Source organism: Microcaecilia unicolor, chromosome 11 (genome assembly GCF_901765095.1).
Source record: "Microcaecilia unicolor chromosome 11, aMicUni1.1, whole genome shotgun sequence".
NCBI classification, from domain to species: domain Eukaryota; kingdom Metazoa; phylum Chordata; class Amphibia; order Gymnophiona; family Siphonopidae; genus Microcaecilia; species Microcaecilia unicolor.
The window spans coordinates 102,875,936-102,900,913 of record NC_044041.1 but is presented as its reverse complement, the minus strand read 5'-3'; the positions used below and the strand labels follow the sequence as shown (position 1 = coordinate 102,900,913).

Sequence of the window (24,978 nt, the reverse complement as noted above, 5' to 3'; positions counted from 1 at the left end):
GAGTAGGATCAGTCATGATATGGGGGACTATTATTGTTGCAAGGGTGGGGACTCCAGGAGGGGGGATTGGAATGGTGTGGGGTGGAGTTGAAAGGACTTGGTATCTCCTTATGTGGGTCCTAGCCAATATTCAGCCGGGATACACACAAGTGTTTTATGCGAGTCCTGACTGAATATTGGACAGGACCCACATAAATCCCAGTAAGCAGCACATGTCCAATCAGATTTGGATATTCAATGCAGGTGTTTGGACATAGCCCAGCATTGAATATCAGGACCTAATTCTGCCCTCGGCAGTCAACGTTTAAACAAACCACTGGCTGCCACCAGCTGAATATTGACCAGATAGATGGACATGGACTACTATTAAGACAGTGTTATTTTACCACCGGTCCCATTTTTGCAATGAGACCTAGTTACCAATAACTGGGGTTAATAGTAAGATAACATCTTAATAGTAGCTCACACTGATAACTACCCCCCTCTCTATTCAAATCCAATATATTTACATGATGCAATTATTTTAATTGTCTCTTTCTTATTTTCCATTTTTTTACTCTCATGAAGGATTAAGTTGAGGGTTCGAGGTGCCTCTTAGTTCATTAATTAGCAAAGGCAGTGAATAATTTAGAAAACTATTTGGATTTTTCAGTGTCTGAAACAAGACAGAAAAACAAGATCATACTTACAATTGTAACAGGTAGTTCTTCTTAACATATCCATCTGAAGTTTAAAAGAGAGAGAATTTTTTTTCTAACATAAAGTCCACAGCAGCAAGAAGATTTTAGATAGTTGTCTACTATGAAGTCCAGAATAGCAAAAGAAATGATCTGTTCATGATACTGTGCTGAATTCAGCACAGTATCAAAAAACAGTCTTCCTTCAGAGAGATCTGCACATCCCAGGGCAAATAACTGAGCTATGACAGATGCTCACCATGGACCAACGCATGGTGATACATTCAGACTAGTACAAGCATGTGCAATTTAAGTTGAATGGGTCAGTGCTTTCTGATACACAAAAAAGCAGAAGCGTCCCCCAATCAAGCAACCAAGACAAAGAAAACAAAAAAAGATGGGGGTAGACCAATGTAGTTCCAACAGGGGATGTTTATTAATAGTCAATCAACTTTACACAGTAATTAAAATCACTCTACGCAATCCTGTGTTTCGGCGCAACAGGCATCTGCCCCAGGAGTCAAGTAAATTCAGTCAAAGTTGATTAGTTGAATTCAGCATAACAAGGCATCCAAGAAGCAAAAATATATCAAATAACTCAAGGGCCCTTTTACTAAGCCGCGTAGGCGCCTACGCGTGCTGAATGCATGCCAAATTGGAGTTACCACCCGGTTACCACGTGGTCCTTGAGGTAATTTCAATTTTGGCCCGCGTCTGCTATGCTCGTCTGAAAAATACTTTTTATTTTTTGGCACGCGTAACAGACGCGCACGGGTCATTACCGCCCAGATTCTTTACCGCTAGGTCAATGGCTGGCAGTAAGGTCTCAGACCCAAAATGGATGCGTGGCAATTTTGCCACATGTCCATTTTCGGCAAAAAAAAAGAGGCCTTTACAGTTGTGCAAAAAATGGATTGGCGCGCATGCAAAACCAGTGCTTACATTACCGCAAGCCATTTTTCAGTGTGCCTTTGTAAAAGGACCCCTCAGGCAGCTAAAATCTGAAAGTTAAGCGAACAACCACATCCGGTGCAAAAAAGCATGTCTCCAAGGAGACACACTATTCTGCACTGCATGTGGTTGTTTGATGAACTTTTAGATGTCAACTGTCCGAGATCTTGGATGCCTTGTTATGCTGATTTTAACTAATCCAAATTTGACTGAATTTACTTGACTCCTGAGGCAGGCGCTGAAACTCAGGACTGCGTCAAGTCATTTAAATTACTGTACAAAGTTGATTGACTGTTAATAAATATACCCTGTTGGACCTACATTGGTCTATCCTCATCTTTCTTTGTCTCAGAGCTTTCTGGTATCACCCCAGGAAAACAACTTGCAAATCATAGTGCACAAGTTACACATGAGCAATGAGAGCCAGTTACTAAAGTTGGGGAAAGACCGGCATTTATTCCAAGTATCATAAAATCAATGGGTAAGTCAATGGGTGAACCTTGTTCAACAGATTCTTGAAAACTGAAATTTTTTTTAAGGCTCAGTCTTGTCGGCACTTCTATTTAATCTGTATTTGGTTCCTGTCTGTTAGAAATTCCATGAATTAAGAGGGTAATTGTACGAGGGGGCACCTAGATGCAGTTACTAGGAAAGCATCTATTTGAAGCCTATTTTTATAAGCAGGCACCTACTTCAGAACGTTGGAGGCGCTTTTTATTATAGTAGACTAGCAAAAGTGGCCAAAAATGCACCCACATTCAAGGTGAAAACACACCAGCCATAGAGCTTACATTGCACAAGTCTGTACTTAGATTTTAAAATTTTATTATGCTATGCTGTGCTATGCTATGCTATAAAAGACTTCTAGTTCACCTATAACACCAAGGATTCAAGGCAGATTAACAAATAAAGAAACTCTTGACAAAATAAGGATCCTCCAATCAATGTAATTACATGCATTAAAAAAACTTTTAACTATGACCTATCGTGAAAATAAAAAAGTCTTCAAAGCCTTTCGAAATAAATAATAAGATGAAAGCTGCCTAATCAAGGTAGGTAACTGATTCCAAATTTTTACTCCTTGAAATGAAAAAGACTGCTAGAGTTGCTTTTTATTCAAAATATTTTTCATCAAAGGAAAGAAACTTCCAGTTATGTTGATCTCTAGAAGTACTACAATTTTTAGAGCTAGTAATTATCCCCCAGATTTTATATATAGAGGTATCTACCGGTACCAGGCGGGGAGTGTTTGACCACCCAATAGCCTTACACTAATTTTATAGTGTGGCTTTAACGATGTGCGGTTCTTCTTCAATGATTATCGGGATGTTAATTGGATTCTATGTTTAAAAGTTTGGTACTCCCGATGTGAGGGGTTTGTTGAAACCTTGGAAGATTTGGAACATATAAAGGATCTGGAACTATTAAATGAGCATATACCAGCTTTCCCGATATCAGTCAATAACTATTTGAGAAGAACTTTTAGACATGTGAACTATTTGTATATGCTTCAAAACCGGGGGGGGGGGGGGGGGGTTGTTATGGTGTTATGAGATAATGACTCAATAATTGTAAGAACATGATTTTGTAATAAAGTTTGTAGTTTTAAACAGTGCATGAATGGGTTTTGAATGGTTATATATTTTGTATTTGGTATAAACATTGTATTAGTCAGAGATATTGGTGACTTTAATGTATTGTGACTAATTATTGAAAGTGTAACTCTGTGTTTTGAATTAAGGATAGTGCATATTCACTAGAGATATCATGAAAACCTGAGCTGAATAACTGCAGCCCTGTTATAGACTAACCAATTTATTGAGGCATGAGTTTTGGAGGAACAGAGTCCACTTCATCAGACGTGAACTCTGGTTCTTGAAAGCTCATGCTTCAAATAAACTGGTTAGTCTGCAAGATACCACCTGCCTCTGTTAATTTTGTTACAATAAAATTAACACAGCTACCCCTTTGAAAGTCTTCATCAATCATGTTTTTTAAGAAACAAATTTCAGTGTGGTAAAAATCTCTGTACACACACACTTCCCTAAGTGCTGCTTATACCAATAGACTCCCTGGGTTCTGCTTAGAGTTTAAGTCTTATAATTCCAGCAGCATCTGTTCATTTTATACTTACATTTCCCTTGAGTGTTGCGACAAATGACCTTATCTTTGCTTTTGATTTGAATTACATCTAGAATTTCCCCTCCACTGATCGGAAGATCCTTTCCACCTCCTTTCTTGACACCAACACTGGGCGTAACCATCATCCGTGTCACAATCCTTATTTCTCCTTCAAACTGCAAGACCAAGGACAAAATTAAGCACTCTGCCATACCCAACAATTCACACAGGGCCTGGTTCATTAAGGACTTTTCTCACATAGAATGAGGGATGAGCCCCCTTGCTCTTTTTATGAACATTCCTATACTTCTCTCGTGTTCACTTATCCTTGTACCATCTGTGGGACTGGGCAACGCTGGCCGAGCTGTTGTAGGGATGTGGACAGGCAAAGAACGTCTAGTTTATTTTCAGCTTGCTTGGCCTTTATTTTCTGCTTTTCAGACATTTTTCTTGGTTTGTTTCAAACATTCATATTAATAAAAATATTTTTAAATGGGCAGGAGATTGGAGCAGCCAAATAGACCAATCAAACTGCCTTTTGTTTGTCCCTGCTCCAGACTTTACATATGTAAGTGTCAGTCTTGCAACATATGCATGCTTTTGCTACCATTTACACACGTCAAATTTTAGAAACCTACATATATGAGGAGCCAATTAAGAACCAGGTGAAATAGCTTTTTAATTTTTTTTAATGTGTCATTAGATGCCACAGAGGTAAGCACAATTGCCACCTTAGTCACTCGTGGAGACTCCATGTCCAAACAAGAAGGCAGCTGAGACTTATGGATACCTTAAAGCAGATGTAAATGCCAATGAGTTGATGTTTTTAAAAATATATGTATATTTTTGAATCACCCAGGACATACTCCCTTTGATTCTGTGTCTCTCACAGTAATTCTGCATGTAAATAGCTATATTCTAATCTGCACATGCAAATGCTATTATTTATACATATCATAGTTGCACAAGGCTTCTAAAACAATCACCTTCACAAAGTGGCATAGTAAAAAACAGTAAAGTGGTGCTGCTCCATGCAACCTATCCCCAAGCCTTTTTAAGAAGTGCAAAAGTCATTTCACTATTTTCAGCAAAAACAAAATTAGGAGGGAATTTCTGTAAGTGGGTACCTGCTTTTAGGCACTACATGGTGAGAGCCTATTCTATACCAGTATCTGGACGCACAGATTCCATTAGCACAATCCAGTATCAGATTGCCTAAAATCTAGGCGCCTACCTAGACCTGATGTAAATACAGGTGCCTACATGCAGCAAGGGCAAGTGTAACTTGTGGAGGGGCATAATCGAACGCGAACGCCCATCTCCATGGGCGTCTATCTCCGAGAACGAATACGTGAAGGGGCAGGACAAACTGTATTTTCGAAAAAATGGGCGTCCATCTTTTTTCCGATAATACGGTTTGTGCCAGTCAAATGCATTGGAATTGTGCAGATTTGAGCTGGGCGGTATCGTTTTTCAGCGATAATGGAAACCGAAGGCGCCCAGCTCAAAAATGAACAAATCCAAGGCATTGGGTCATGGGAGGGGCCAGGATTCATAGTGCACTGGTCCCCCTCACATGCCAGGACACCAATCGGGCACCCTAGGGGGCACTTGTAACAATTTTAAAAAAAGTTAACTACCTTTGAAATCCATAGCTCCCTTCCCTTGGGTGCTGAGCCCCCCAAATCCCCCCCAAAACCCACTCCCCACAACTCTACACCATTACCACAGCATTTATGGCTGAAGGGGGGCACCTAGATGTGGGTACCGTGGGTTTTGGGGGCGGTTTGGAGCGCTCCCATTTACCACCACAAGTATGACAGGTAGAGGGGGATGGGCCTTGGTCCACCTGCCTGAAGTCCACTGCACCCACTAACAACTGCTCCAGGGACCTGCATACTGCTGTGATGGAGCTGGGTATGACATTTGAGGCTGGCATACAGGCTGGAAAAAAAAAGTTTTTAAAGTTGTTTTTTTTTGGTGGGAGGGGGTTAGTGACCACTGGGGGAGTCAGGGGTGGTCATCCCCGATTCCCTCTGGTGGTCATCTGGTCATTTAGGACACTTTTTTGGGACTTGTTCATGAAAAAAAGGGTCCAAGAAAAGTGACCCAAATTCGCGCTAAAAACGCCTTTCTTTTTTCGATTATCGGCCAAGGACGCCCATCTCTCCTCGGCCGATAAACACGCCCCAGTCCCACCTTCACCACGCCTCCGACATGCCCCCATCAATGTTGGCCGTTTCCGCGACAGATTGCAGTTGAAGACACCCAAAATGGGCGTTCGATTATACCGATTTGGGCGCCCACGGGAGAAAGACGCCCATCTTCCGATTTGGGTCAAAATATGGGCGGATAGTATTCTATATGCAGCCCGTGCAAGTGAGAGCACCACCCAAACTCCGCCCATGGGAATGCCCCCACCCCTATTTTTAGGCATTATCCCTCAGATTCTATAAATGGCGACTAAAGTTTCGAGTGTAAATCAGCATTCGTAGCCAATTTGCACAAGGAACTTAACTGGATGTGAACAAGCAATTATCGGTACTAATTAGCACAAATTAGGATTTACATGCATAGCTCGCTAAGTGTATTCTATAAAGTGATGCGCGTAAATCAGACCGCGTGGATCTCAAAAGGGGGCGTGGCCATGGGAGGGACGTTAGCATTCCAAAAATTTGCATGCATTGTTACAGAATATGCCCTTTCCACGCCTAAATAAGATATGTGTATTTACACCAGGTTTTAGTGGGCACCTAAATTTTGTTGTGGGACAGCTGCTATGCATATTATATAAACCGCGCCTATTGTTAGATGAAGTTTATAGAATAGCACTAAGCACGGTTCTCTTCAGCACCAATTTTTAGGTGCCATATATAGAATCTAGCCCTAAGCCACTTAACATGCACTCTTGCAGAATACCACTTAACTGCTTTCTACCACTTTTCCACCTAAGTGTACTCTTACCCATGAAAATGCAAGCATCCTATAATTCACATGCACAACTGCTGATTAAATGTGGCTGCTTCACATGCTTGGTTTCCATCTTCTTGCTATTTAGGGATCCTGTGTGTATACCATCAGGCTCATTTTCGAAAGAGAAGGACGTCCATCTTCCGACCCAAATCGGGAGATGGCTGCCCTTCTCTCACGGGCGCCCAAATCGGTATAATTGAAAGCCGATTTTGGGCACCCCCAACTGCATTCCGTCGCGGGGACGAACAAAGTCACCAGGGGTGTGTCGGAAGGGTAGCGAAGGAAGGACAGGGGCGTGCCGGGGCGTGCTTAAGAGACGGGCACCCTCGGCCGATAATGGAAAAAAGAAGGGCGGCCCTAGCGAGAATTTGATCTGCTTTTTTTGGACCCTTTTTATTTAGGTCCAAGTCCCAAAAAAGTGCCCAAACTGCCCAGATGACCACTGGAGGGAATTGGGGATGACCTCCCCTGACTCCCTCAGTGGTCACTAACCCCCTCCCACCAAAAAAAACCGAACTTTAAAAACATTTTTTTTACCAGCCTGAAATGTCATACCCAGCTCCATGACAGCAGTATGCAGGTCCCTGGAGCAGTTTTTAGTGGGTGCAGTGCACTTCAGGCAGGTGGACCCAGACCCAATCCCCCCCTACCTGTTACACTTGTGCTGGTAAATGGGAGTCCTCCAACCCCCCCCCCCAAACCCACTGCACCCACATCTAGGTGCCCCCCCCTTCACTCATAAGTGCTATGGTAATGGTGTAGAGTTGTGGGGAGTGGGTTTTGGGGAGGGATTTGGGGGGCTCAGCACCCAAGGTAAGGGAGCTATGCACCTGGGATGTATTGTAATGTTTTTTTTTTTAATTTTTAAAAGTGCCCCCTAGTGTGCCCAGTTGGTGTCCTGGCATATGAGGGGGACCAGTGCACTACAAATCCTGGCCCCTCCCACAACCAAAGGGCTTGGATTTGGTTGTTTTTGAGATGGCCGGCTTCAGTTTCCATTATCGCTGAAAACTGATGCCGACCATCTCAAATCCGCCCAAATCCTAGGCATTATCGAAAGAAAAGATTGCCGCCCATCTTTTTCGATAATAAGGTCTGTCCCGCCCCTTCGCGCCCCCGTCCTCGGAGATGGGCGGCCATGGAGATGAGAGTCCCTGTTCGATTATCCCCCTCCATGTCTTTTTGAATTTCATTATTTTTGTTTCCACTGCCTCCTCCAAGAGGGGATCCCAAGCATCTGGCACCCTCTCAGTGAAAAGATATTTCTTGACATTACTCCTCTATATAGCTGCATATCATGTTCCTAGTTCACTTCTACTTTTTTACTTTTGATTTAGTGTACAATTTTAGCTATTATGCACTAATTTCATTTATTACATTAGAAGTAAACATTTGCCTCTGTAGTAAAAAATCAGAGCCTTAGCACTGATTTCCAACACACTCTTATTACATCAGCCCCTATACGCATCTAATTTGAAGGAAGCATTTCACATATTGCTATACCAACCACCATCTTTTGGTGGTTATTTTTCTCACATACCTTAAACTTCTTTCTGAAATCCTTTTCTTCTTTTTCAGCTTTTATTAAGTCCTTCTCATTCTTGGCTTTTAATGCCAATTCCTGCTCCTCGCTGGACATACTAAATACAATAATGAACAGTAATTGAGACAATTACTATGCCTAGTAGTAATGCTTTTGATTAAATTCCCAACACAATAACACACTGCTAAAGAGTCCAAAACTGACACCTCACCTACCACTCTTGACACCATTAGCTCTATATCCAGAGTAACAACCATCAATCTACACATTACCTACCATTCGTACCATTAGCTCTACATCCAGGGTAATAACCATCAACCTATACCACATCTATCCCTCTTGGTTATTACTTTGGTTGTAGAGCTAATGATATCAAGAGTATCAGTTGAGGTATAGGTTCAACTTTCAAGTTTGTTAGATATTTGATATACCTCCCATCGTAAAATGCCTGAGTGGTTTACATAGTCATATACCAAAACAAGAGAAGATTCCAAGATTGAGATAAAAAAATAAGGATACGTACACAGAGATGGGGAGGGAGGAAATGGAACTACAATAATTGACAGGAAAGAGGGTATAGGAGGAAAAGAAAGGGGGAGCGTCTTTTACAGGCTTGCCCGAGAGCAGTCACTCTAATAAAGGGAGAGGGAAGAAATAAAACTAATTGAATTTAACTTACATCACGTGGATAAGAGGGGAGAGTGAAACAGTCAGTCAAAGGCATCTCTACATTAAAAAAATTGTAAGTGTGGCCATAAATTTATCAAGAGAGGTTTCTAAGTAGACATAGGAAGTACATAAGTACATAAGTACATAAGTACATAAGTAGTGCCATACTGGGAAAGACCAAAGGTCCATCTAGCCCAGCATCCTGTCACCGACAGTGGCCAATCCAGGTCAAGGGCACCTGGCACGCTCCCCAAACGTAAAAACATTCCAGACAAGTTATACCTAAAAATGCGGAATTTTTCCAAGTCCATTTAATAGCGGTCTATGGACTTGTCCTTTAGGAATCTATCTAACCCCTTTTTAAACTCTGTCAAGCTAACCGCCCGTACCATGTTCTCCGGCAACGAATTCCAGAGTCTAATTACACGTTGGGTGAAGAAAAATTTTCTCCGATTCGTTTTAAATTTACCACACTGTAGCTTCAACTCATGCCCTCTAGTCCTAGTATTTTTGGATAGCGTGAACAGTCGCTTCACATCCACCCGATCCATTCCACTCATTATTTTATACACTTCTATCATATCTCCCCTCAGCCGTCTCTTCTCCAAACTGAAAAGCCCTAGCCTTCTCAGCCTCTCTTCATAGGAAAGTCATCCCATCCCCACTATCATTTTCGTCGCCCTTCGCTGTACCTTTTCCAATTCTACTATATCTTTTTTGAGATACGGAGACCAGTACTGAACACAATACTCCAGGTGCGGTCGCACCATGGAGCAATACAACGGCATTATAACATCCGCACACCTGGACTCCATACCCTTCCTAATAACACCCAACATTCTATTCGCTTTCCTAGCCGCAGCAGCACACTGAGCAGAAGGTTTCAGCGTATCATCGACGACGACACCCAGATCCCTTTCTTGATCCGTAACTCCTAACGTGGAACCTTGCAAGACGTAGCTATAATTCGGGTTCCTCTTACCCACATGCATCACTTTGCACTTGTCAACATTGAACTTCATCTGCCACTTGCACGCCCATTCTCCCAGTCTCGCAAGGTCCTCCTGTAATCGTTCACATTCCTCCTGCGACTTGACGACCCTGAATAATTTTGTGTCATCGGCGAATTTAATTACCTCACTAGTTATTCCCATCTCTAGGTCATTTATAAATACATTAAAAAGCAACGGACCCAGCACAGACCCCTGCGGGACCCCACTAACTACCCTCCTCCACTGAGAATACTGGCCACGCAATCCTACTCTCTGCTTCCTATCTTTCAACCAGTTCTTAATCCATAATAATACCCTACCTCCGATTCCATGACTCTGCAATTTCTTCAGGAGTCTTTCGTGCGGCACTTTGTCAAACGCCTTCTGAAAATCCAGATATACAATATCAACCGGCTCCCCATTGTCCACATGTTTGCTTACCCCCTCAAAAAAATGCATTAGATTGGTGAGGCAAGACTTCCCTTCACTAAATCCGTGCTGACTTTGTCTCATCAGTCCATGTTTTTGTATATGCTCTGCAATTTTATTCTTAATAATAGCCTCCACCATCTTGCCCGGCACCGACGTCAGACTCACCGGTCTATAATTTCCCGGATCTCCTCTGGAACCCTTCTTAAAAATCGGAAGAGCATTCCATAAAAATGTGCCGGATACTGAAAAAATATGATGAATGGTGGTGTCATAAGTGATATGCCTGTTGTTGGGAACTACTAGATTCTGCTTCAATGATCAAAGGGTGTGGGAAGGGACTTATGGTTTAATAAACGGTCAACAAGAAGTGGGAGTCTGAATTGGCGAATTTTAAAAATTAAGAGTGGATTTGAGAAGCGGAGTGACATGGCCATATTTTCTTGCCCTTACAATTATTTTAATAGGTGTATTTTAAATAAATTGAAGATGTTATAAATCTGAGGATCTAATACCCTAGTAGAGTGAATTACAATAATTGAGATGGCTAATAACTAAAGAGTGAATTAGTATGTTAAGAACTGAAGGTTGAAGTAGAGGTTTTATTGATCTAATCATACATAATTTGAAGAAACAATGGTGAATAACAGCAGAAATCTTTAACTGAAAGTTGAGAGTATTATCAAGTATTATACCAAGAACTTTTACAGATGAGACTATTGGAACTGGATTGTTAAAAAGGAGGACGTTCTGCATGACTTAGTTGGCGCCTGAGTAGCTGAAGTTTGGAGTTGTACCAAGGTTCTTTAAATTTAATAGAAAGTATATGAGATACAGCAGGAGCAACTGTATCTAAAGCTTTTTTTAAGAGAAGTATCTCAAAGTTGGGTTTGTTCAGATAGAAGAAGTTGAGAGAAGGAGTCAAGATTAAAGTATAAATGTTTGTTGATAGCATCAGAGGTTATTTTGCTACGATTTCTATATTGAGTTGACTGAAATAGAGGTTTCCACAGAGGTAAGATGATAGAAATCTTGCTAGTGATGAGTGAGTGATCAGACCAAGAGAGAAGAAGTACTAAGGGATCAGAAAAAGATAATCTATGATGAGTGAAAGAGATAATCAAGTCTAAAATATGGCCTGCTATATGAGTATGAGAAGTAAAAGGTTGGAAAAGATTGTGGTCTGACAGTAGATGAAGAAAAAAGTATAGGAGTTAAAATGATCATCTAAGTGTAAGTTCAAATCACCAAGTATAATAGGGAAAGAAGATAAAATGCAGTGCTCAACTATGGTGGTGTGTAAGAGTTGTTGTGAGGCAGCTGAAAGGGGAGGGGGATGATAGAGTAGAAGGAAATCTAGAGGAGGAGAAAGAGAAAGACAGAAAATGTTTCTAAGGAAGTATGAACAGAGGAGGATATTAATTTGATTTGGATGGTTACAAAAGATAATAGCAAGCCCTCCTCCTTTCTGTCCTTGGTAGTTAGAGGAGAGGGACTGGAATCCTGATCTATATATGCTACATTTGCATCTGATATCCAGGTTTCTGTTAGATATTAAATGTTGGGTTTAAAAGAGGATAAGAATAAGAAATTGTTTACCACAAAGAGAACGAAGGTTGACCAATCCAAGAGAACTATTAGAAAGGGGAGGAAAAGAAGAGGATATGAATAGAGGTGGTAACAGAGGAACAGTATACAGATATCTTACCTTTGGAGGAAGTGGCAATGAATTAAACATCTTTGAATATCAACCCCATAGAACTGGGATAGGGGAGGGAAGGGACATAGATAAGGTAAAAGAAATAATAGAATCAGAAAAAAAAAAAGAAAGAAAACTAAATATTGGAAAAATTGGAAAAAGTGACAGCATTTGGTGTGCATAAAGGAGCAGGATCTGCTCCTTGTGATTGCTCCTTAGGCAAGCAACCATGGCGCACACCACTAGGGGTTCAAAATATGTGGAACACTAATGCAGATGTCACTTCCAGTAGGGTGAGGGTCTCTTATGTTTGCAGGTACCTTATGTTGGAAAATCAGTTAGGTCTGTGTGCCTGAAAAGCATGTGTGCACACTACCAGCTAGGTGTCCTATTAAAAACATTACATAAGTAAATAAGAATTGCCATACTGGGACATACCAAAGGTCCATCAAGCCCAGCATCCTGTTTCCAACAGTGGCCAAGCCAGGTCACAAATACCTGGCAAGATCCCAAAAAAGTACAAAACATTTTATACTGCTTATCCCAGAAATAGTGGATTTTCCCCAAGTCCAATTTAATAATGGTCTATGGACTTTTCCTTTAGGAAGAGGTCTAAACCTTTTTTAAACTCTGCTAAGCTAACCGCCTTTACCACATTCTCTGGCAACGAATTCCAGAGTTTAATTACACGTTGAGTGAAGAAACATTTTCTCCGATTCATTTTAAATTTACTACTTTGTAGCTTCATCGCATGTCCCCTAGTCCTAGTATTTTTGGAAAGCATAAACAGACACTTCACGTCTACCCTTTCCACTCCACTCATTATTTTATAGACCTCTATCATATCTCCCCTCAGCTGCCTTTTCTCCAAGCTGAAAAGCCCTAGACATTTCAGCCTTTCCTCATAGGGAAGTCGTCCCATCCCCTTTATCATTTTCGTCACCCTTCTCTGCACCTTTTCTAATTCCACGATATCTTTTTTGAGATGCGGCGACCAGAATTCAATACAATATCCGAGGTGCGGTCGCACCAAGGAGCAATACAAGGGCATTATAATGTCCTCATTTTTGTTTTCCATTCCTTTCCTAATAATACCTAATATTCTATTTGCTTTCTTAGCAGCAGCAGCACAATGACCAGAAGGTTTCAACGTACCATCAACGAGGACACTTAAATCCCTTTCTTGGTCAGTGACTCCTAACATGGAACCTTACATGACGTAGCTATAATTCGGGTTCATCTTTCCCAAATGCATCACTTTGCACTTGCTCACATTAAACGCTATCTGCCATTTAGACGCCCAGTCTCCCAGTCTCGTAAGGTCCTCTTGTAATTTTTCACAATCCTCCCGCGATTTAATGACTTTGAATAACTTTGTGTCATCAGCAAATTTAATTACCCTACTAGTTACTCCCATCTCTAGGTCATTTATAAATATGTTAAAAAGTAGCGGTCCCAGCACAGACCCCTGGGGAACCTCACTAACTACCCTTCTCCATTGAGAATACTGACCATTTAACCCTACTCTCTGTTTTCTATCTTTTAACCAGTTTTTAATCCACAATAGGACACTATCTCCTATCCCATGACTCTCCAATTTCCTCTGGAATCTTTCATGAGATACTTTGTCAAACGCCTTCTGAAAATCCAGATACACAATATCAACCGGCTCACTGTTATCCACGTGTTTGTTCACCCCTTCAAAGAAATGTAATAGATTGGTGAGGCAAGATTTCCCTTCACTAAATCCATGTTGGCTTTGTCTCATTAACCCTTTAGTGTCCAGTGTTCCCACATGGCTTATTACGGAAACATTGGACACTATAGGGTTAATCCATACTTTTGAGTATGCTCTGTAATTTTGTTTTTATAATAGTCTCTACCATTTTGCCCATCACCGACATCAGGCTCACCGGTCTATAATTTTCCAGATCTCCTCTTGAACCTTTTTTAAAATTCAGCTTTACATTGGCCACCCTCCAATCCAATAATTTAAATTGGAATTGATATAGCACAGCTTTCCTTAAAAAGAAATTGTGGGTGCCATGGACATGCTTTCTATTGACCTTCAATGACTATTAAGGATATTTGTAACATCATCTTGTAAAAGCTTGTTACTGAAAGATTCAGCTTTTTTTTAGATTGATTGTTATTAATCTGGATGTAGAGCTAATGGTATCATCGACTTAACCTCACCTACCACTCTTGATCCCATTAGCTCTATACCCAAGCTAATAAGCATCAACCCATCTCTCACCTGCCATGCTTGAAATTCAATCAGCTTGTGTTATTTCCCTGTACTTACCAAATCATGCCTCTGGGAATGTCTCTTCTTAATGCAACTAAAGGTACTCTCAGTCCTATTAAGGAGGACAATTTTCATATGGGCACTGTGTGAGTAAAATGCTTTTCACCTATGTAATGACTTTTGAAAACTGCCCTCAAGGGGTTAATTCTATAAAAAGCCACCTACTTGTAGGCAGCAAGAAGGCACATAAATGGACATGTGGAGGAATGACCTAGTGGTTAGAGCACAGGTCTTGGCATCCAAAGATGGCTGGTTCAAATCCCACTGCTGCTCTTTGGGATCTTGGCAAGTCGCTTAACCCTTCATTGCCTCAGGTACAAACTTAGTGAGCCCTCCAGGACAGGGAAATACCTAGTGTACCTGAATGTTACTCACCTTGAGCTACTACTGAAAAGGTGTGAGCAAAATCCAAATAAATGTTCTAGTCATTTACATGTATGTGGCTAATTTTGCATGTAAATAACCTCTTACAGAATACGGACTAGTGGAAAAGTGTGCACCACAATTTGATGGCACAAACTTTGCCAATGAGCATGCACATGAGTAGAATTTGAGTGGAGTGTGCACAGAGCACACAATTATACATTGAAATTATAGAGTACCATAATATATGCATGTTCTAGCTTTTACACCAGCTATAGCATTGTAAGTGCTTGAGCCTTAGATGTAAGTATGTTTCTGGCCACTTGTGCTAGCAGTCTATAAAGAAAAGCATGTGCCTTCTTTATAGAATATGCTTGAAATAACTGCCATAACCAGTGCCCTTCATAAACACCCAGTTATAGAATTAGTCTATGCCCTTAGAATGCTTATACGATCATCAATGACCCAATTGGAGTGCAGCTTCATGAGGTTTCATTTATGGCTGGAATCTTCTCCCTCATTTGTGTTTCCCCTCCCCTATCCTGTCTAATCCAGACATCAGAATGACATGTGGCTCAGAGTTACAAGCTGTGGCTTCCTCTGGAATAGAGAGTTGCACGGAGACAGATATGTAACCCGTCCTCATGGGAACCTAACCCATCCCTGTCCATCCCCATGGGAATCTAACCTGTCCCCACCGCAAGTAATCTCCTCCATTCCCACTCCTGGCCAATCCATCCCCTCCCCTGCCACACCACATCGCACCTCACCGCACAGTCACCTTGACACCCCCCCCCCCCCCCCCACCCAAGAAAGTCAGATTCTATAAATACTGGTAAAAGTAACAAACTCATTTTCTTCCATACTCTGCTAAATAACAAATTTTAAAAGATGCACATTTCGAAAAAAACAAACATCCATGAGTAGCATGTCCCCCTCTCCTCTCCATTTCCTTCTATCCCATGTGTGCTATTTCCCCTTTTCCCTTCCCCCCTCTCCATGTACATCCACCTTACCAAAATGTTTTCCAGCCCCTTCCCTCCCTCCCTTTTTATAGCCCCCTCGCTCCCCCACCCATGCACCTCTAGCCCTGGGTGCCCTCCCTGAATGTACCTCAGTACATCATGATGGTCTAGTGGCCTCTTATGGGCAGGAAAGATCCCCACTCTTTCCTGACCGCTGCCACTGATCCTCTCAACCAGGGGTAGGCAACTCCGGTCCTCAAGAGCCACAGGCTGGTCAGGTTTTCAGGATATCCAGAATGAATATGCAGGAGATAGATTTGCAAGCACTGCCTCCATGGTATGCAAATCTATCTCCTGCATATTCATTGTGGATATCCTAAAAACCTGACCTGCCTGCGGCTCTCGAGGACCGGAGTTGCCTACCCCTGAACTAGACCACCAGGATGTACCGAGGTATTTTCGGGAAGGGCACCCAGGACTGGAGGGGAGGCAAAACTGGACTTGCCTACACTTCTGCAGGATCCCCATAGGACCCAGGTCCATCCCAGGAGGATCCCTGCAGGATCCAGGTCCATCCCTGCAGACCTGGACCTGGATCCATGACCGCAGGATCCCTGCTAACCCCATTCCCGTGCAGCTGTCTACTCTGGAACTTGGCAAAACTGCATGCTTGAGCCAGCCAGCAGGTGTCACTATTTAGCAATAGCTGAGATTCCCCCCCCCCCCCCCCCCCCCCCCCCCCAACTCCAGGAGCAGTGATTACTGTCCCTTCAACATCCCCAGCAGCAATACATTTCTGAAAGAGCCAAGAAAGAAGTAAAGTAGTTTATTACCGTGGTTTTGGAGGTAGTGGGGGCTGGACATTCATAATCAATTCTATGTCATCGTATAATTCATCTGTAAAATGACATAGAAAAATGCAGAAGCTGATTAGGATTGAGGTCTGTCTGATGACCTGCAGGGCAGGCAAAGAGGTTTTGTTTGTGATTCTCTGGATTACAATGTACAAAGTACAATAGGAACCATAATGAGTAACTCCAAATTCTCTAAATGGTGCCTAAAGTTAAGCGCCTTAAATTGGGTACATGCCCAATTTATGTGCGTAACTTAATTGAATAATGAGCCAATCAGCACAGCTAATTGGGTAACAACTAATTATCAGCACTAATTGGGCTTAATTAGGAGTTAGGCACATATTACTACTACTACTACTACTTATTTCTATAGCGCTACTAGACATACGCAGCGCTGTACACTTGAACATGAAGAGACAGTCCCTGCTCGACAGAGCTTACAATCTAATTAGGACAGACAAACAGGACAAACAAGAGATAAGGGAATATTAAAGTCAGGATGATAAAATAAGGGTTCTGAACAAGTGAACAAGAGTTAGGAGTTAAAAGCAGCATCAAAAAGGTGGGCTTTTAGCTTAGATTTGAAGACGGCCAGAGATGGAGCTTGACGGACTGGCTCAGGAAGTCTATTCCAGGCATAAGGTGCAGCAAGATAAAAGGAACGGAGTCTGGAGTTAGCAGTGGAGGAGAAGTGTGCAGATGAGAGATATCAGCTCTGCGCCTATGTTACGTGCCTATCTGATGTGTGCCTAGCTTCTATTTCACACAACTATATGGGGGCATATTTGGGGCATTCCGTGGAAATTCCCAACATTTACACATGTAAGTATAGAATCACGCCTAAATGAAGGCACCTGCATTTAGACCTGCTATGAACAGGCCCAATTCCAGCCACCTACATTTATGCGCAGATATAGAATACAGAATTTGGCCTAAGAATTTAATTTGCTCCCCTCTTGAATCTTATCTTCGAAGCACTGACTCAGTCTAGTTAACTTACGACAAGGGTTACTTTTAAATAACGTTCTATTTCAAATGCCTCTGATATCACTGTTACTGTTGTTGTTATTATCAATGACTACTACTATTCTTTATATTTGTATTTGATATACGGTGTATTTTTCTTCCTATGAAATTAATAAATTATGAAGGGGAAAAAAAAGAAAACAATGTACAGAGTGCTCTTACATGTGATCACAGCAACGCTGGACTCAACAGACCTCTGGTCTTCTTTCAACCCAACCAACTATGCCTACAGTTAGACATAGATTACAGAATAGCTTAACGGCTGTTCTTGCAACTAAAATTTAGGCACACCCATTTAACCCATTTAAAACCAGTCCTAAATACCTGGGCCTAACTTAGGCGCAGATCAGGTGTATTCCATAATAATGCACATAGTTTTTTTAAAATGTCCACGACCTGCTCTTTCCATGCCCGTGGCCATGCCCCCTTTTCGACTGCACGCATTAGAATTTACACACACTATGTTATAGAATACACCTAGAAAGTTATGTGTGTAAATTCTAATTAAAGCCAATTAGTACTAATCAGTTGTTGTGAAGAAACAGTGCGTTTTAAGCCTGTAAAATGTATTAGATATTTTCCTATTTTAATTATGTCCTGAAGTGTATTTCTCCTATTTGGCCAGCAGGTGGTGTTTCTTTGCTGTAAAGCTGTTATAGGTAATTGAACGTTCTTTTTCTTTAACACAAGCAGAAGTAAGCAGTAGTATACTTTCAAATCTTGTTGACTGGGCTTTGATTGGCCCAGGAGCTCATTTCCTATAGAGTGTACTGATTTTGCCTTCAGTCTTAGCCAGGAAGAAAGAGAGACATATCTCTTTGCTGAGGCTCAGTGAATATGTCCTGATCTTGTCAGGTAGTGTTTAGCCAGTATGCAAATGTTTAGTTAGTGTTATAATTGATCTATATTTCAGTTACCTGTTATTGTTTTCCAATTGCACATTTTTGTCTACTGTTCCAAGTTCTAAGAATAAACACAATTGTTTGTTCTGCCTGTCTGGACTCATAAAGAATCTTGGTGGTTTGTGTGTTGGGTCTGTGAGTGCTTTCTGGGAACTGTGGAACTACTGGGAATGTGGATCCAGTAACCTAGAAATCACTGGGGATAACTGGAGAGCGGGAGATGAACCCAGAGGCGGTTGTGACCCAGTCGGTGGGAGGAGGGTGCTAGGGTAGAGCACAAGGAGCAGGTGCAGGCAGACCTGGGATAGGGGGAATAGACCCTCTAAGTGACCATGGGACTAGGCAGGTGACTAGGAGTTTCGTGACAGTTGTTAAGTACCAATTATCAGTACTGATTGGCTTGTTAATCAATTAAGTTATGCATGCAATTTGGCCATGCGGCCAGGGTGCATAACTTAAGGTGCCATTTATAGAATTTGGGGTAACAGTGTATCTACAGAACTGTGTCACTATGTAACAATGTAACCTCTAATGAGGTTTCCAAAGAGCATTTCTAAATTCTGCAGCAAAGGAACAGAAAAAATAAGGTCTCATAACTGTAGGGCCAAAAGGTACTAAACTTTGTCCCCACAGTCAGGAAAAGGATGACTTTCATCATTTTTGTTTCCACCGCCTCCTCCAAGGGAGCATCCAAAGAATCTGGCACCCCAAGACAATAAGGCTGTGTCTATAGATTTATAAGCACAGAAAACAGGGGCGCATCAGTCAGATGCCAAAAACTCCACCTGAATATTTGATTGGATACCTCAATGGACATTCCAATGCCTGTATTGTCAAATTGTGGCAGTTTTAGACCCCTTGACGAAATGATCTTGGTGCCAGTATGTTCAACTGCAAGTCTATATGCCTCTAGAATAGTATTTTTCAACCTTCTCTTGGAGGCACACGTAGCCAGTCAGGCTTTCAGGATTACTGAAATGAATGAGATAAATTTGCATATGCTAACTTTGTATTATATCTCTGGTATTTGAATTCTAGTGCTGTTAAATGTGTATATTTTTGACACTGTTTCACGGTAGTTCTATTATTAGGTTTCGATTTACTGTTTTCAAGTTTACCTCATTTATTGTATTTATATTTATTCTTGGTTATTTTACTATTGTTATGCAGTTAACAAAATTGTAAGCTTTATGTTAAACTGTACCTGCCGTACACTGCCTTTGGTGAATCTCTTCATAAAGGCAGTTAATAAATCCCAATAAATAAATAAAATATGTTGGATAGCCTCTGCATGCAAAGTCATACATGTTCATTGTGGTAACCCTGAAAACCCAACTGGATAAGTGTGCCTCCAGGCGAGGATTGAGAAGCATTGCTCTAGAACACCCAACCTTTTTGAACATCTAACTTCAACTGTCCTTCAGTGCTTAGATACTTACAAGGTAGATGTTGCAAAGGGCTGAGCCAACTAATGGGGTCCTTTCACAACGGCGCACTGAAAAATGGCTTGCGGTAGTGTAGGTGTGGGTTTTGGGCATGCGCCGATCCATTTTTTAGCGTGCCTGTAAAAAAGGCGGGGGCTTTTGGCCAAAAATGGACATGCGGCAAAATGAAAATTGCTGCACATCCATTTTGGGTTTGAGACCTTACCGCCAGCCATTGACCTAGTGATAAAGACTCACACGGTAATTGGGCGGTAATGACCTATGCGCGCCCAAAAATTAAAAAATATTTTTCAGATGTGCGTATTGGACGAGCACCAAAAATGAAATTACCTCAAGGGCCATGCGGTAACCGAGCGGTAACTCCATTTTGGCATGCATTGAGCGCATGTAGGCGCCTACATGGCTTAGTCAAAGGGCCCCTAAACCTCTACTCTAGATAACCCCTCTTCCCAGAAGATATATATAGGAACTTAGTTCCACTAACTTTAGCTCCCTAAAAAAAATGGGTATCTATAGGGGCACAGTTAGGAGAAGGGAACCCCAGCCCCACCCCAGTACCTATGACACCTGCTTCCTCCCAACTGCCTGATCATATTTAAAATATTGATTTTGTGTAGCTCCTGTAACGAGATTTAGCCTGGTAGCAGGAGATGGTGCACTTTAAGTATGTCTCTGGCTGCTGGAGGGGAGAGGAAGAATCACTCCTATAACTAAACAAAGAAGTCTGGAGCTTGTGCGGCAACGATGTTAAAGTTGACTGATACTGTGCTCTGTCTCCATCCCACACTGGGTGTGGGGGGGGGGGGTCCATTGAGACCCCTTTTTGGCTGGGACCTTGGCACTGTAAGGGCAGAATGCTCTGCTATGCCTGGCTATTTTGTTTTTAACACAATTGATAATATAGCATCAGAATGTCTTATACATACCATGAATGCCAACATCATCGTAGATTTCCCGTTCTCTGAAATAGCAAGCAATAACATTTAATTTCAAATGCATGACCTCAATTTTTTTTCTTTCTGTTTAAATACAACTCAAGCTTATTTACTAGACAGGCCATTAGCTGTAATAGAAAAAGGACCTCCAAATGGGCTAAAAGTGGCCTGTGCTGGATCCCATTTTGGTCTACTGATGCCCTTTTTACAGGAGGCCTCAATTTATTTCCTCTTCCACCTCAATCAGAACCAGCCTCTGGCAGGCTACAGTGTCATGAGGCCTTATGCAGGACTAACCAGGTTTCCCCTGTTTTGTAACTATCAGTACTGGGCTACCCACAATACAGTTCATCTGTGACTCCTGTCAATTATTCCATATGCTTTTAAGATCAATTAATGATTTACTTTCTTCACTTGTTGTAGTCATGTCTATATGGCATTATGACAGTTATAAATTATTTGTGTGTCTTCAGTCCATGTTCTCCGTTACAGCAACTGTTAACTGATTTGTTGTATGTGTATCCCAAACATGGGATATCAAATATACAGAAAAACTAAACTGACCATCCTTGATCTAACCCAATCTGAGCTAGTGCTTCTGGGGTGCATTGCACAATCAGACTTCTACCCAGTTATCTCCCACTGACCAGGTGGTCTCCAGATTTTCAGCAGCTCATAACTAGACAGAGCCACTGAAAATCTAAGCAGACTGCTATGGCACAATCCATTTAGTGCTGGGATAATCCAGAGGCAAAGTCTGGGCAGAGCTGAGACTATCCATTTAGTGCTGGGGTGGTACAGAAGTAAAGTCTGGGTGGAGCTAACACTATCCATTTAGTGCTGTGGTAGTACAGGAGTGGAGTATGAGTGGAGCAGAGACTATTCATTTAGAGCTGGGGTAGTACAAGGGCAGATAGAGCTGAGACTATCCATTTACTTATTTATTTATTTATTTGTTGCATTTGTATCCCACATTTTCCCACATTTTTGCAGGCTCAATGTGGTTTACATATTAGCCGATTCCGGTCTGAACAAATACATGGTACGAATGAATATAAGGTGATGTTGTGATAGATAAGGTACATGTAAGGTAGGTGTAGTTGGGGGAACTTAGAAAGGGGGGGAAGGAAGGGTTTGAGGTTGGAAAGGCGTCCAAGAGGAGGCTCCTACAAAAGAGGCAGGAACAGGGGATAGAGTAATCTGAACCGAGTGAACAGGGGATAAGGCTACTGGATTTGCGGGAGCTGCTGGTAGGTTTAAGAGGGAGGAAGGTAGGGGTGCTGAGATCCCAGAAGGCAGGGTATCTATAAGGTCTTGAACTTTGGTAAAGAAATATTGGGAAAGAGTTGAAGCAGAAGGGCACAAGGAAGAGGCTGGTTGTCGCTAGTGGGATTAGGAGAAGTTGTCAAATTACGAAAAATTAAGAAAAGCTTTTTCAATAAGTTGAGAGACTTTTTGAGACAATTTTTAAAGTAGACTAGCTTAGATTTCCTCAGAAGAATACTGTAGTCCTGGAGTCTAGGCCTAAAATTTAGAAGATCAGTATCTGGGTAGTCCAGAGGTGGAGTCTGGGTGGAGCTGAGACTATCCATTTAGAGCTACAGTAGTACAGGGACAGAGTCTGGGTGGAGCTGAGATTTATCCAGTTAGCAGTGATTTTCAGTCCGCTTATCAGGTTAACTGCCTGGTTAAAATTAGGACAGCTTAAAGCAGAGCTGCAAAGTTACCCATTCCAAGAGGGAGACTTTTTGGCCAGTCCTAGATTTCTGCCAATCTCATCCTGGTGCATTATGGGACTTGCAGCACTGATTTCAATGGATAGAATCATGGATTGCAAATACTACATTGCTTTGAGATGTAAGTTAAAAACCAGGACTGGCTATGGGTACCGGAATGGGTAACTTATTAGCTCTGATGAAGACTGCCCTAACTTTATTCAAGCAGTTATCCAGGTACCAGGGTGAATATCAGCCAGCACCCGGATAACTTCAGCGGTCAGGCAAGAGCCAGATATTCAGTGTGGTTATCCAGATTAGGCCTAACATTAAATATCTGCCTCTGGCAATCAGCACCCTAAATATCACTATCTGTCATGGACTGAATATCAGGCCCATTTTTTCATCCTGCTGCTATGCAGTGATAAGTATTCAATTATGCTATATTTCTGCCCCGATGGACTTACAATCCAGGAAGGTACCTGAGGCAGCGGGAGAAAGGATGATTTGCTCAAGATCACAAAGTTTTGGGGGCAGACTGTAATTCAAACCATGCCTTTCCTAGGTCTCAGCCTATTGCTCTGGCCACTAAAGTCACTTCTACATGCTAGAAGGTGTCTTGGAGATAACAAAAGGGAGATAACAAAAGGGAGACTGTACAAGGCAAAGTTTGGTAAAAGGAGGCAGATACACAATGAGAGCCATAAAACTTAACAATGGCTAGTTTGAAAGAAGTAGTCCAAGAGCTATTCGGGATGTCTCTTGCACCCCCACCCCCTATTGCTCTGCTGGAAATATTCTCTGTATCCAGTGCACCAAGTGCATTTCTCATAGAGGGAAAGGTGATGGGCTTTGATATACCACCTTTCCGTGGTTAGAACAGGTTATCAATAGAAATCAAACAAAATAAAACATGGAAAAGAAAATAAGATGATACCTTTTTTATTGGACATAACTTAATACATTTCTTGATTAGCTTTCGAAGGTTGCCCTTCTTCGTCAGATCGGAAATAAGCAAATATGGTAGCAGATAGTATATATAAGAGAAACATCAAAGCATTACTTTGACAGTCTGACAGAGTGGGAGGGTGGGGGTATGCATGGGGACATCAAAGCATTTCATTGATATTCTAACAGGATGGGTGTTGGTAGGTGAATATCCAAAGCTATTTACATAAGTACATAGGTAATGCCACACTGGGAAAAGACCAAGGGTCCATCGAGCCCAGCATCCTGTCCACCACAGCTGGAATTGTGGATTTATCCCAAGGCCATTTAGTAGTGGTTTATGGACTTGTCCTTTAGGAAACCGTCTAACCCCTTTTTAAACTTTGCTAAGCTAACTGCCTTCACCATGTTCTCCGGCAACAAATTCCAGAGTTTAATTATGCGTTGGGTGAAGAAATATTTTCTCCGATTTGTTTTAAATTTACTACACTGTAGTTTCATCGCATGCCCCCTAGTCCTACCGTGTTTCCCCGAAAATAGGGCATCCCATTAAAATAAGACCTACCGAGGTTTTTGGTGCCGTTGGAAAATATAAGGCCTCCCCCGAAAGTAAGGCCTAGCAAAGTTTTTCTTTTACTGGTAAGTAGGGTCGCCCCCCCCCCCCCACACCCAAGATCGCCGGGCCCCCCCTCCATCGCTCCGAAACTAATCCCCCACCTGAGGTCGCCCCCCCACCCGAGATGGCGCCCCCACCCGAAGTCGCTGGACCCTACCCCCCTCCGTTGCTCCGAAACTAACCTGAACTTAAGTCTCCTTTCACTTTCCTTCCAGTTTGCAGCAAGCAGCAGCAGTAGTAGGAGGGCAGGCCACTCCTTCCTTCCGTGTCCCGCCCTCGCCTGACGTAACGTAACGTCAGGCGAGGGTGGGGCATGGAAGGAAGGAGAGGCCTGCCCTGCTGCTCCTGCGAACTGGAAGGAAAGTGAAAGGAGGCTTAAGTTCAGGTTAGTTTCGGAGCGACGGAGGGGAGTGGGGTCCGGCGACTTCGGGTGGGAGCGCCATCTCGGGTGGGGGGGGGGCGACCTCGGGTGGGGGGTTACCGGTAGTTGCAGGAGCGACGGAGGGAAGGTGGGCGGGCCAACCGTGTTTCCCCTAAATACTAAGACCTCCCCTGAAAATAAGACCTAGCGCCTTTTTGGGCGCAAAAATTAATATAAGACAGTGTCTTATATTCGGGGAAACACGGTAGTATTTTTGGAAAGCGTGAACAGATGCTTCACATCCACCTGTTCCATTCCACTCATTATTTTATATACCTCTATCATGTCTCCCCTCAGCCGTCTCTACCTGCATATTATATGCAGGTAATTTTTCTGTCCCTGGTGGGCTCAAGATCTAAGTTTGTTTATTTTTCTACATGGGGGCAATAGAGGGTTAAGTGACTTGCCTGGAGTCATAAGGAGCAG

General features: G+C 42.3%; 1 protein-coding gene across 3 annotated transcripts in view; it reads right to left on the bottom strand.

Annotated features, from left to right (window-relative positions):
• LOC115480718 (PML-RARA-regulated adapter molecule 1-like) overlaps positions 1 to 24,978 on the bottom strand; it is a 171,881-nt gene that overhangs the window by 22,565 nt on the left and 124,338 nt on the right. For all 3 annotated transcript variants that reach the window (XM_030219583.1, XM_030219584.1, XM_030219585.1), the window contains exons 9-13: positions 20,844 to 20,878; positions 16,524 to 16,587; positions 8,263 to 8,362; positions 3,763 to 3,925; positions 690 to 723 (exon numbers count right to left, since the gene is read on the bottom strand). In XM_030219583.1, coding sequence (XP_030075443.1) covers positions 690 to 723; positions 3,763 to 3,925; positions 8,263 to 8,362; positions 16,524 to 16,587; positions 20,844 to 20,878 — 396 coding nt within the window. The remainder of the gene's footprint in view (positions 1 to 689; positions 724 to 3,762; positions 3,926 to 8,262; positions 8,363 to 16,523; positions 16,588 to 20,843; positions 20,879 to 24,978) is intronic.